We start from the raw sequence: 15,000 nt of genomic DNA on the forward strand, positions 1-15,000 counted from the left end.
AATACTGTCTCGGAGTTACATAGTAGGCAGAATAGAGGGTGAAGGAATCAAACCCTGGACTACAGGAAGCAGCTCGTTAACAGCTCCAAGCCTTAGTCCTCTGCACTAACTTCCATACTGCTTACCTTTGTGGACTGGATTGCCTGTGGCTTTTTTTTTTTTGCTCTCATTGGCTTGATGTTACTTCATGCTGCTTGATAATGAGACAATCAGAGAGATATTTCATGTAGTTCAAAACAGTTTTAAAGTAATTATGCTACTGGTCTGAGCTGCAGAAAGTAACAGTGTGACAGCAGCTACCCAACAGAGGAGAGTTGTGGCTACACTTGCAGGACAGAAATTGTTATCCTAAGGTTTATGCAGATAATAAGAAGTCATCCTCACAGCTGCAACAGAAAAAAAACAGAAGTTGCAGTACAATGTAGATGCAGTGTGTGTGTGTGTGTGTGTGTGTGTGTGTGTGTGTGTGTGTGTGTGTGTGTGTGTGTGTGTGTGTGTGTGTGTGTGCACGCGCACATGTGTATGTGTTTGAATGTGACTACAGTGTGTGTGTCTGTGTGTGTATTTGCATGTGAATGTGACGGCAGTTTGTTTGTGATTGTGGGTGTGTAAATGTGACTGCATCTTCATATGTGAATGTGACTACTGTGTGTGGGAATGTCTGCATCTGCATGTGTGCATATGAATGCTGGATATTTGTAAGTTGTGTGTGTGTGTGCACGTGTGTGTGTGTGTGTGTGTGTGTGTGTGTGTGTGTGTGTGTGTGTGTGTGTGTGTGTGTGTGTGTGTGTGTGTGTGTGTGTGTGTGTGTGTGTGTGTGTGTGTGTGACTATACGTTTACATGTGTGAATCTGATTACTGTGCCTGTGTGTGTGCCTGTATGAGTGATTGCAGGTGTGCATGTGAATGTGACTGCTTTGTGTTTGTCAATGTGTGTGCAATTTGACTATGTGTGTATGTATGTGGATGTGACTACATGTGAATGTGTATGAATGTGATTATTCATGTAAGTGTCTGAATATGACTTCTGTGCGTGTGTCTCTCTTTGTGAGTGTCTGTGTGTGTGTCTCTGCATGTGTACATATGAGTGTAACTGCTGTGCATTTGTGAGTGTGTGTGCATGTGTATGAATGTGACTATGCGCGTATGTGTGAATGTGACTATTCTTTGTGTCTGTCTGCGTGAGTATCTGTATGTATCTGCATGTGTGCATGTGAATGTGACTGCTGTGGGTTTGTCAGTGTGTATCTGTATATGTGCATGTGACTGTGTATACATGTGTGGATGTGACTACTGTGTGTATCTGCATGTGTGCATGTGAAAGTGACTGCTGTGTGTTTGTGAGTGTGTGTGTGTATACTGGTCACCTTTCTTTTTTATTTTTGGTCAGCATCAGTCCAGCCCCCAGCTCAGGGGATTCATCCTTATCTGGCCCTTGAAAAGTTTGAGTTTGAAACAGTTGACTTACATGATCTAAATGCAGTGAATCCATCTTGGAATTCACCGAGCAATGCACTGTTCCAGGAATTTTAAAGTCTTGATTTTTGCATTTCTCCCACCCTTTTGTCTGTGACAAAAGTCAAACTGACTTGTCTGTAGTCCCTGGGCTACTATATGTTCTGCCTTTAAGGATACTGCCTAGAGTCACACAGTAGGCAAATGAAGATTGCGGAAAAGAAAACCTACAGCTGTAGAATAATATGTTTGCCACTAACCTTTTCTACATTTCTTATTTTAGCTTTCTGGTGTATTTTGCTGCCTTAACTTTTACCTCTGCTTGTACTTTCCACTGATTCCCCACTTTGTTCCTCTAGTCTTTATATTTTTTCTTTCTCCGTTATGACTGCTCTTCATTTTTTAGGGAAACAAGCCAGTATTACTTTTCTTTTTTTCTCGACAACCTTTTTCCCCCCTTACTCCTCAGATATCTTTTGTATATTTTAATGGCTTCTCTGCTTCCTTGCACTCTTGCTACCTTCCAAGATCCCCATTTATGAGCCCCATATTCTATCCTAGTTCATTCTCTTATAGTCCCAGACCCTGGCCTTTGTGGCCCCTCTTGGCTCTTTCTCCATAGTCAGTGTAAACAACACTGTTGCATGATAACTATTAGCCAGTGAAACCCTGACCTGAAAACCATCACTTCATCCCCCTATACAGAATGTGATTAAGAATTCTGCCTTTCCTGGTTTAACTATTTCATCTGTCTCAAACCCTTCTAGGTCACGTATATAAATACTTTTTTTATGGATTGCATATTTCAATCTGCCTGTGGCACACTGATGTCTCTCATCATAATCGTCTTCTTCTTTCCTCTTTGTCACTTTATGCTGTTATTCATTAGCTTCTTATTAGTCATACTTGCAATATGTGGACTTCAGAGGGTATTCTGCTGTAACTCTGAATACATGGTGAATTGCTTTTGTTTTCGTGTCCTCTTCACTTTTATCCTATTGAACTGTTTGATCCACTCATCTTATTATTCGGCTGATCACTCGTCTACAGGTTTCCCTCCTGTCCTTCCTTCAGGAATGCTAAGTATACCTCTGAAACATCCCTGATTTTGAACCAAATTTTAGTTCTGTCCCTGTTAATCCCTACTAAAATGGGTGACTTTTGGAGAAAAGGTGGTGAATTACACTTAAAAAATAATGACAATAATTATTATTAATTCACATTTCCTTATTCTGTCAATGTCTCAGGGTAACATTACTAATGCTTTAAGTTTCCCTGATTGTTCCTGATTATTTCTGTATTTCTCTCTGATTCTGTTGAGAATTGTCCCTGACTAGTTGAGAGCTGTGATACTAAGTTTCTTGGAAATGGGCATGACAATCATGGGCAAATGATATGGGAAGGATAAGAGTATAGGCTGGAGATGTAACACTCATACAAACTAGCTAGGGGACCAACCTTTTTCTGCTCTCATCTTCATATCTTCACATCTTCACATGGCATTCTAGAACAATTAAGTATCTCAAAGAAATTCATAAAGCCTAAGTAGGTAACATTAAAAAAGAAAAAGAAAAAAAGATCCATGAGAACAAGAAGGTACATGGTATGACTACTGAATACATTAATTTGGAGACAAATGTGTTTATCACGAAAATGAGGGTCCTGAATTTTTAATGTCTAATACAAACGGTAATGACAATTGTGAACATATGTTGGATGTTTTGATACAGTGTCTTGACAATCAAATGTTAAATAATGAAGGGCTTAGGCCCGAGATAGTCACTAATAGTAAGGGTGATTTCAAAATTTATAATTATTCAAGGCTGGCTGTGAGGGAAAAGCATGCTGATTTTTTAGCCAAAGGTTTCACCTTCATTCCATGTAGGGTGGGCAACTTGGCGGAATCTATTATTGACTTAAAGAGATACACTAGGAAGTTAAATTTAAAAGTATGTTTTAACCAGGAGGCTGCAGTTGAAAATCAAACCAGGAATAATTGTAAAAAAGCTAGGGACTGGTTAATCCATCTTTCAGGCCCATTGTGGATGGTAAAAGGTCCAAGACTTATTTTATTGCCAAATACCTAGATCATGAAATGCAGAAGTGCCTGGGTTTTTTTGATTATATTAGTAAAGATTCCTGGCAATTTATTGACAGATTAAATGGCATTGAATTAACCACTGATATGATTATGGTCACTGTTGATGTGGTTAATCTGTTTACTGTTATTCCCCATGATTTAGGTATTTATTGGTTAGAACAACAACTTAATAAAACCAATATTTTTTCTCAAGATTTAATCAACAAACTGAGTGTACTTATGGAATTAGTTTTAAAAAATAACTACATTTGGTTTGAGGGACAGTATTATAAACAGGTGAAAGGAGTGGCAATGGGGGCGGCATGTGCCCCCATTTTTGCCAACCTTATTATGTCTTATTGGGAGCAGGAATTTTTGATTAATAGTCGGTACATGTCTAATATTGCACACTATACCCGATTCTTGGATGATTTGTTTCTTCTTTGGAAAGGTACAGAAGACAGTTTAAATGAGTTTCTGGTATATATTAATGAAACAGTTGATTTTTTAAAATTTACCTATGTTTATAGTAAGAATAAAATTGTCTACTTAGATGTAGAACTTGAGATAGATTGGTGTAATATGAATTTTAACACCAGAATTCACCGAAAGTCCACATTCTCAAATTCCTATTTGGATTATGGGAGCTGGAACCCGCACCATCAAAAGAGGGCTGTAGTTAAAGGTCAGTTGGTGCGGGCTGTCAGAATGGTGAGTTCTGATGTGGATTTTTTGGTAGAATTACATTTTATTACACATATGTTTAAACAAAGGGGATATCCTGACTGTCTTTTGGATGATCTTGCTCATGAGGTAACCCACAAATGTAAACAAGGTTTTTATAGACCCATATTGGGCCACGGATTTGTGAGTACTAATAGATCTAGTAATGATAAAGTTTTTTACAACTCAGCCTTCATTTTGACATACAATGGCATGGCCAACAGTATTATTGATGTGGTAAATGCCAATTGGGAGATTCTTCAATTTGATGCTAATGTTGGGTTGAAAGTTAGTAAAAACCCGAGACATTTTTAGGAGGGACAAATCTATAAAGAACATTTTGGAAAGTAAAGACATGAAGGCAGAATCAATAGAAAAGTAGGTAATTTTAAATGTAATTCCTGCTCTTTTTGTCCATTTATAATGGAAACTGAAGGTCAAATTAGGGTTAATCGGAAGACTGTCAATATTAGAGGCCACTACAATTGTAATAGTAAAATTGTTGTGTATATGGCTAAATGTGGAAAATTTTCTAGTTTATACATTGGGAAAACCTGTAGAAATTTTAAATTAAGAATAGGTGAACATCTGGGTGACAGACATTGTAGGGTTATTAGTGTTTTGTATAGACATATCAACGAAAATCCAACACATGATTTTACATTTTTGGTTTTACAGCAGTTAGTGCTGGATGAACAGGGGTGCATTACAGATGTGCTTTGGATATGATGGAATTGAGATGGCAGTTGTTTTTAAATGCCTCTTGTTATCCAGGTATCAATGAAACTATAAGCATTGCTAGTGTTTTAAAACTTGATCGAATTTTAGGTTAGTAAAATTTATATGGATTTTATTTAATAATTTAACATATAATATTTTATGGTAAGATTTATTTAATTTTGTTATTTGCTATATGCAATATTTTTACTGCTGTAATTTGATGTGAATATATTGCTTTAAAATTTTTGGCGCAATTTTGAATGGTTAATTGAGGGGTGGGTATATATTTGGCTGGGTTTTTGTGCAATATTGTTCTGAGGAAGTCTCTGTAATAGAGAGGAAAGCACTTAACTTCAATAAACTTGGTGTCCTTTGGATTGCTCACATTCTGCTGGTTGATTCTTCTGTGGTACCACAGCACCAACAAACACAGTACGTACAGATGTGGTACATATACACAATGTAAGCATATATTGGAGAGTGAAAAGAAACATAAATGGAAGACAGTGGATCAATCGAAAAGTGGATAAGTGTACGTCTAGGAGAGTAGTCTATGTGGCACTTTGCCAAGTCTGTCCAGGCTTTTATGTTGGTAAGACCGAGAGAATGTTTAAAGAACGAATATATCAGCATGCACATAATATTGATAAAAGCACTGTGTGGAATGCTCTGGCTAGACATTTAATTAATTTCCAGAACATTTTAAATTTTGGGTTATGGATGCCATCTGTGTAGATATGAGAGGGGGCTAGGAAACTTAAATTAGAAGTGCTGAAATTAAGATGGCAATTGATTAACACAGCAGATAAGTTTCTGGGGTTAAATGAGACTGTATCTTTTAAAAGTATTTTGAAACTTAAAAGATAAAAATTGTAAATATGTATAAAAATATTTATTCACAGTGTGTGAGCAGTGTTCAACAATTAATGCATTTTTTATATGATTTTAGTAAATGTATGTAATTTTAGTTAATAAGTAAAATGAGCTATGTATTTTGGGAGATGCAGTTTTTAAAAAAAAATTGGAATTAAAGGATGACCTCAGCAATGAAAGGGATTTAGACGTCTGTACTTTTAATTACAGTGTTCTGAAGAAGTCCTGGTGTAATTTGGAGACAAAAGAGGTAAGCTGGTGTGTTACTGTTGGCTCACTGTTTTAATATTATATTAAAGTAGTTGGTGGTTTGTATGAGGAACTAACTCTTTTTGGTTACTAGTTTGGAATACAGATCCTTGCTTTTTGTCAGTGCTTGGTTCTTGGTTTTGTTTTGAAACTGCAAAATATCTCTATGTTTAATAGGTGTCAGTATCCCCCCACCAATAAAACCAGTAACATTCTAATAACTGAAGACATCTTATCCTGGTCATCTGCCAATATATCCTATGAAGTACGGGTCATTTGTGAACCTTTCTCCCATTATACAGATACTCACTCTTTGCCTGCTTTCTGCTAACTCTTTTATTTCCTCCAAACTAACCTCTACTCCCACAAGATTTAATACCTCCTCAGGATTTGATACCATCTGTGACTGCATTCTAATGAATAACACACAATCTGACTCTTTAAGCAATCACCAGCCTGCCTTTGTCAGCCGCTCTGACTACTCCATCCAAAAATTTACCATTTTCATTAATGTCCAAAACTTATCCATATTGAACAGAAGGATTTGAATAATGCTTACATCTCTACAACTGAAATATTCTAAAACAGTTCCCCCTCAATGAAGTAGTCAACCACTTTAGCCACATATTTCTAAGCATGCTAAATGAACATTCTAACCCTACAGGTTAAAACAGCTAATGACTAATTTCTAACAAATAGCCCTAACAGCATAATCCAAACTACAGTACTGTCTGATTCTTTTAAGTGATCACCACTCCACCTTTTTTTTCAGCCTCTCCCACCATTCCACCAAAAAGAAAATCATCCATTTTCAATAAAGTCCCAAACCTATCTAGAGTCAAAGATTAGAGTTAAAAATTCCAAAATTTCTATAACTGCAATATTCTAAAACAGCCCCTCCCCTTGAAGAAGCAGTCAACTATTTTAGCCATGTATTTCTTGGCAGTCTAAATGAACATGCCCCTAAAGAAGAAAACAGGTTAAGGCTAATAGTACTCCATTGGCTAACTCTACTTACAAAACAGCTGATTGGACAAAGAGTCACAGACTGAAAGACTTTGAGAACCCACATAATGTAATATTGCTTCCAAGCATACTGTAGTGTACAAAATACCACAAAAGACCTAGTCTTCTAGACAAAGAGAAATTGCATCTTAAACTATCAAACACCTAATACCTCCAAAATATTTGAGGCAGATTTTTCTCAACTCCTGAATCCAAATAAACCATCACAACCTAATCCTTATACAATTACACCAAACATATACAGACTGTATCTTCAACTTGCACTTCATCAACGATGCAACTTCTCTGTCAAGCTATAATACCTCACCAAATCCCCAAGGTACACCATCACAGTGCAATAACTCCAAATAACCTCAAATATAAAAACATAGCTTTCCAAACTAAAGTCCGCCTCACTGGCCCCTGATGATTTCTACAGTGAATACCTCTAAATTGCTGCCAATGTCATCACCTACCCAATATCTATATTAATTAACAGATCAATACAAGAATCACATTTCCTTATTCCTAGAATTAAGCCTATACCCTACCTCTTCATAAAAGTGGCACATCTACCGAACTCACTAACTTTTTATTCTTTGCCATCTTATCTCATATCCAAAATCCTAGAAAAATACATTCATAGCCAATTACTTTAATACCTATTATCTAATTACCTTCTATCACCATCTCAACATTGAGTCTGTCCTTCTTACTGTACTAACACTGCACTACTGTCATTTGTAGATACTAGTCACCAACACAGACACAAGAAATCCATAGTATCAGCAGTTTTCCTCGGTCTATCAAAAGCTTTCGGAATTGTTTCCCACTACAAACTCATTCAAAACTCACTCATTCAAAACTCTTATTAGGTCTCTTCACATCATTTCTCTCCTGATTCAACTCTTACCTCTCCAATAGAACACAGTGTGTCAAATGGTCACAATGTGCATCCAGTTCTTCCCGATTCCTGCAGGAGTCTTTCAGGGGTCCATCTTAGTCTCTCTTTTATTCAACATCTTCACCAGTGTTTTACCCCCACACTCTCACAAATCCTCTATTATCCAGTATGCTGATGACCTCAATACAATTGGCTATTCCAAAACAATGGAATAACGTCAGTGTAAAACCCAGTCATCTTTCTCATCAACCAAATATTGGAACTAAAGTAAGGTGGACAGAAACCAAAAGTCTGTGGCTTAAAACAACACAAATCCAAAGAAAAGATAAATCCACAGACCACCAGGCTGAATCGAACCATTTATTAAAACAACGTTGAATGTTAGCGCTTTCGGGTAGAAGACCCTTCTTCAGACATACAGCATTCAAATGAAATATTATTATTTAAAAGACAAGTCATCCAATCACAGAGTAAAAACAATAAAACAATCAATGCAAATTAATATATGGTCTATGCCTACTAAGTATTGGCTTTAAAGGCACCACACCATTAAGACCTGGGTATCTATTTGCTCCCAATTCAATGATCCATCTGATTTCATTGTATTCGGTGTTATTCACAATGTCTCCCTTCCTAATATCAGCACAAATATTCTGTAATGCTTGAAAGACAAAACTATGTCCCTTATAACTTTCTATGTGCACAGCCAATGCATTGTGCTTGTCTTGTAATCTTATTGCTGATAGATGTCTTAAAATTCTATCCTTTAGCCTACAATTTGTCTTGCCTACATAATGAGGCACAGCAAGTGCAGGTAGCTAGATAGATTACATTCTGAGAAAGACATGTGGCCAATACTCTAGGTACATATTTCTTATGAGTCACAGAGTGTACAAAACAAATATCTTTGTTTATAAATTTACAAGCCTTACAGTGCTGACATGGGAATGTTCCCATCCTATCATAGTCTTTATTAGTACTAACCTTGCGATCCCAAAGGATCTGCTTAAGGTTTTTATTTTTCTTAAAAACAAAATTAGGTTGCTCACCTACTAAATATTGCAATGTATCATCAGTTCTCAATATCTTCCAATTGTCTCTGATGATATCTTGCACACATTTAATATCACTACTGTAAGTAATGTGTAATGGAACCCAGCTCTTATTGCCAAAGGGTCTGTTCCTCTGTCGCTGGTGTGACGGTATCTTATGTTTATTCAGCATCCCCTTTTGTGTTATAAGGGACATAGTTTTGTCTTTCAAGCATTACAACATATTTGTGCTGATATTAGGAAGGGTCTTCCACCCGAAAGTGCTAACATTCAACGTTGTTTTAATAAACGGTTCGATTCAGCCTGGTTGTCTGCGGATTTATCTTTTCTTTGGATCAACCAAATATTAGTCAAAAGACTCAAACCTACTCCTTAATGCTACTCCTAACACCTACCAGAAACATCACTTCAACATTTCTATACTATCATCTAATGAAATTTCTATTGACTGTATCTCCCACTCTAAACTTCTAGCTCTCACAACTGATGTTGTTGTTGTGGTTGTCTTTCAGCTTTTCCCAGTTAGGGGTCGCCACAGCGGAACTCCGGTCCGCTAATGATTGGCAGTAGATTGTCAAGAATGCTGAGGTGCCAGTTCGACGTTCAACCTTCAATGAAGGCACACCCATTTACGCATGTCTTTCGAATGCCCACCCAACCGCGGGTAGGACATGCATACTCCACACAGAAGGCACTCCCTGCACGCTAGCTGAAAATCGAACGGGAGAACCTCTTGCTGTGAGGCAACAACGCTACCGCTGCACCTCCGCTATCTAGCTCTCACAACTGATGCAAATCAAAAATTTGACCGTCACATCCATCAAGCTGCAAAAAAAAAAAAAAAAAGGTCAACTATACCAACCTTCACACTTCTCAAGTGGAAGTGCGTACACAGGTATTTTTATACCCTGAGCAGACTCCAAGGAGTTTTTCCTCAGGTAGATGGCAAATGTTGGTGGTACAATAGGGAAGAAAGAGGTTATTGAGTACATGTTTTAGGAGTGTAATGAGTTGGCAAACTTTAAAAATTCTCTAGCAGAAATATTGGGTGAGCAAACGGGTGTAACTAAGAAAATTATTTTTTGAGCTGGGATACAGGATCTGAATTCACTAGACATTGTAAGGCATTGCTAAGTTTAATTCTGGTGACTGCCAAAAAAGTAATTACTAGAAAATGGAAATCAAAGTCTAAACCAACTGTATTTGAAATACTGAATATCAAAACACAGGTAAAAGAACTGGAAGTGGGATCTTTAGAAAAGGATAGCAGCAAAATACATAATAAAATGGAAATTATGGGAACAATACATGCAGAATAATGTTTTGGTGGAGGAGTGAGGTTCACGAGAAGGAAGGAACTGATCAATGTATGTAATGCTGAATTGATAATAAAGACACAAAAGAATATATATATGATGTATAGTGTTTGCAACTGGGAATATGTTAATATGGTTTTGCTTTCTTCTATTAAAATATATGGCTATGCCTTAAGTGATAATTTAATAAAGGTGTTAGAAATAAAAAACAGAGCAGAAAAAAACATCAAACATATAACACTATATTCCTGTGCTATATCCAAACTTTCTGAACTTGCTTCCTTTACTAATTTGTGAAACTAGTAAAGACACTCAATTTAAAACTCATGTTAAAGTTCATTTGATGGATAACTGGATCTGTCACCATCATTAACCTCCAGGTTACACTAACTATAGAACAATCTTCTCTCCTTTTCATTGCCATTTTAAGCTTAGCCAATTTCCCTTTTTGTGCTCAAAATAACCTATCCCATATGGCTACAGATTGGTCTTACCCATCCCATAGACGATAATTATATAGTAATCCTAATAAGAATAATTAGGATCATACCATCGATAATTTGAGGGGACCCATGCATGGGATACAGCATTTAGGAGCTGCCTCTGTCCATTAGTAGTACAGGGACAGAGCTGGGGTAAATTTTCTATTTCCCATCCATAGATCTAAGTTGTGCTTGACTAAGGACAGGAATATACCTGTCCCTCCAAAGCATTCTGTTGATGTTGCAGAAGAGGTTTAGATCCCTAGAGCAATTATTTTTGATGCTGTTTGACTTGCTGATGTTTAGTAAATCCATCAGTAATGTGTTGGAGCACGCCTTGTACTCCAGACATAGGTCACATCTTAGCAGTCTGCAGGATGCCGAGTATTGTGACAGGGGTTTGAGATGCAGCATGTAGGACATGTTGTTTGGACCTTGTATCATTTTAGTAAGGTATCTCTGTGGGTGTTCCAGTTGTTGCATGTGTCTGGAGAGATGCATGCCACAGGGGGGGCATTATATTCAATGACTGGCCTAATGAGGGCTGAGTAAAGGGGGATAATGACATCCCGAGATCTAGATCCTTTTTCTGCTATCTCCATTCAGCTTCCGCTGTCCTCAAAGGTCTTCTTAAAAGTCACTCCATTATATCGCCTACTAGTCAACATGTCCTCATCACTTATCAGAATACTTCTCTTACAAAGCACCCTATACTCATCTCTATCACTGTCACCTTAATTAAACTCTTACAGCTGACACTGATTATTTGGTGGAGCTTTTCTCTCCAGGCCACTACTGAAAAGGGGCTTTTAGCCCAGCCAGACATTTCCTGGTCACCAAATGCACATACAAATAAAATAAATAAACACATTTCTGTGTTTCATCATCACTACTCTTGTAACAGTAATGCAACAGATGCCCATGCTGATATTAGAGTTGGTGAAAACTGTTCTCCCTAATCTTAGCTTTATCCTACTGTGTAGGTCAGGGAGTTCAGTAATATCGCAGACATACTAATGCAAAGCTGAAGTCTAAAGACAAAGCACTCAAAATGATGTGAATCAATGGAGTACCATTAGTACCGTTATTGTTTACTGCGGTACCATTAGTACCGTTATTGTTTACTGCGTTAAGTGACACTAACCTTGCAATTTCACATTTGCTGACATCCAGTCCTCGTTTGGGCATGAAGCCTATTCCTCGCTGGGGTTCCTTACTGCTGTATGTACTCAGGTAATGGACATAAGGGGGTTCATCTGTGATCTCAAAATATCGAATACTACTGTCTCCCTGTGAAAAGAAACAAACAACAAAAATGGGAAAGTTACCCTCACATGTAACACTTCAGCATTACAACAATTCTTTAAAAAAATCTTTATTTTCACACTGGCACCTAGATACTGAATGATATGAGTATACAGTGGCACCGTGGCAGTACTGCTATCCTGGGGAATCTGGAGAAGGCTGCCTGGGATGTCAGAATCATGCTATGTTGGGATGTCAGGAGATGGCTGCCTGGGATGTCAGGAGCATGCTACATTGGGATGTCAGGACAAGGCTGCCTGTGATGTCAGGAGCATGCTACGTTGGGATGTCAGGAGATGGCTGCCTGGGATGTCAGGAGCATGCTACATTGGGATGTCAGGACAAGGCTGCCTGGGATGTCAGGAGCATGCTATGTTGGGATGTCAGGAGATGGCTGCCTGGGATGTCAGGAGCATGCTATGTTGGGATGTCAGGAGATGGCTGCCTGGGATGTCAGGAGCATGCTATGTTGGGATGTCAGGACAAGGCTGCCTGGGATGTCAGGAGCATGCTATGTTGGGATGTCAGGAGAAGGCTGCCTGGGATGTCAGGAGCATGCTATGTTGGGATGTCAGAAGGCTGCCTGGGATGTCAGAATCATGCTATGTTGGGATGTCAGGAGATGGCTGCCTGGGATGTCAGGAGCATGCTATGTTGGGATGTCAGGAGATGGCTGCCTGGGATGTCAGGAGCATGCTATGTTGGGATGTCAGGAGAAGGCTGGCTGGTATGTCAGGAGCATGCTATGTTGGGATGTCAGGAGAAGGCTGGCTGGGATGTCAGGAGCATGCTCTGTTGGGATGTCAGGAGAAGGTGGCCTGGGATGTTAGGGACAGTTTGGTTTTGGATGCCAATGGGCAGACTGTACTGGAATGTCTCAAGTAGACTGCCTAGGATGTCTGAAGCAGGCTGTCCTGGAATGTCAGGAGCAGGTAATCTTGGCAGGTCAGCACTAGGTCACCTGGGATGTTGGCACCAGTCTGTACTAACCCTCTTACAAAATATCCCATGGCAGCAGGCTTGTGCACCTTCACAAACTACCTGCTCCTCAGCTACTTATGTAACTATCACCTAATCATTCTGCCACCAATTAGTTTTTGTAACATATTTCACACCTGCTATGTCCAGTATGTGGTGATCCCTAAGAATGAAAATAATGATCCAAGAAACAAAAATACATGCTAAGAAGTAAGTAAACAAGCAAACGTAAACTCTGACAGCAAATAAGTCACTGATCTATGGGTCCTGAAGGTACTCATACAGGAAAATATTCCTCCTCAAACTAAACATAGACTTGATAATGTCATCAGCAAAAATATGAATTCTTCTGGTCAGTCATTCATTCACAGCTTTGGACTATTACTTTTATCAGTACTATGTTTGCTTCATTAACTGTCAAAAATTCTTATTAAAATGATAGATCAAACTGTCGTGCTTGCAAATAACAAACATATGATCTGGCACTCAAAATTTGCAGTCAGGCTCAATACCAAAATTACATTTATGTTCAAACTGGATAAATCTGTAAGATGTTAAAACCTTTACAATACAACAGGGTTGTGGCACTGCAGTGTCTTTCTTTAAAACAAATTTGGGTCTCACTATACTCCAAGACTTCTCCACTACAGGTGTCAGATGACAGAAAATAAGGTAAATGTGTGTGTGTGTGTGTGTGTGTGTGTGTGTGTGTGTGTGTGTGTGTGTGTGTGTGTGTGTGTGTGTGTGTGTGTGTGTGTGTGGGGGGGCAGACTTGCTGCAGCCTCTACAAACCCCATCCCATAAACTAGATTTCTCCTCCATGATAGTGTTACAGTGCTAAGCACCATCTTACAACAGCTACTCAATGTAGTGCTATAGACTGAGATAACCTTCAGCATGCAGTTGGCAGACTACAAAATACCAGTGCTCTTCACTCAGGAACTATGATCCTCATTAGTTTCTGTCCCAGTACCTCCGCAAGCTTCTGGTTTGTTCCCAAGCTCACACTACCACAGATTAAGTTTTGAAGATGTCCAACCTGATATTACAGCTATTAGAAATGCAAGGGCTTTATGTAGGATGGTTTCATAAGTCAAATGCAGAAAATTATTTTTTACATACAGACTGTACTTTACTTTCTGCAAGGTGTTTCCAGTGAATGAAGAGGCATAAATAACCTCATTTCGGAAGTCGTGTGCCACTAATTAGTGGCAGGGCCTCAGCTAAGTGTGCATTGATAACGTACATAAGACAAAACAGCATCACAAAAATGTTACATCAGGGTTATTCAGTATTAAAATGAATTATTAGAAAGTATGTATGTAAAGATGTCATAATTCATATCGCTACAAGCTTTTAATTCTGTATACATAAATGTCCATTAAGATAGTTTCCTTCCTCTTATAGAGTAAAAATGAATGTTATGGGGTAAATCTGTATCTCATTCAGAATGAACAAGGTTTTAGTGCTACAGGGTGAACAGTACAGTACAAGCCGTGGAATGTCACTTACTCATAAAGAAAATAAAAGTGTTGTGAATGACACAAGTTTGTGTGGGGGTGGACGGCTTCATTTTAAATATATCTAAAAAAGGAAGCAATTCTGGGACCACAATAAGCAATGAAAAGGAAGGAATAATTGTATGAAAAGAAGTCAGAAGTAATTTGACAAATTAACACTGGTTCTGTGCCATTTGATTTATGAACTTGGCTAATATTTAATTGCAAAATTCTGCACTGCCATCACCCTTCTGAAGTTTTCTAAATGATCCCCACAAATGCAGAGTCCATTACAAGATTCTCACTAAACTCTTCTTTTGGAAAGCACTTGCACCTCAGTCTACTTTCAAAATTCATAA

The 15,000-nt window shown here is 38.2% G+C and overlaps 1 protein-coding gene across 5 annotated transcripts in view; it reads right to left on the minus strand.

Moving 5' to 3' along the window:
- CORO6 (coronin 6) overlaps positions 1-15,000 on the minus strand; it is a 773,484-nt gene that overhangs the window by 88,918 nt on the left and 669,566 nt on the right. For all 5 annotated transcript variants that reach the window (XM_044054466.1, XM_044054464.1, XM_044054462.1 and 2 more), the window contains one exon: positions 12,004-12,149. In XM_044054466.1, the coding sequence (XP_043910401.1) occupies positions 12,004-12,149 (146 nt within the window). The remainder of the gene's footprint in view (positions 1-12,003; positions 12,150-15,000) is intronic.

The sequence above is a fragment of the Protopterus annectens genome, chromosome 13.part0, assembly GCF_019279795.1.
Source record: "Protopterus annectens isolate FY-2018-M chromosome 13.part0, PAN1.0, whole genome shotgun sequence".
In the NCBI taxonomy this organism is placed as follows: Eukaryota; Metazoa; Chordata; order Ceratodontiformes; family Protopteridae; genus Protopterus; species Protopterus annectens.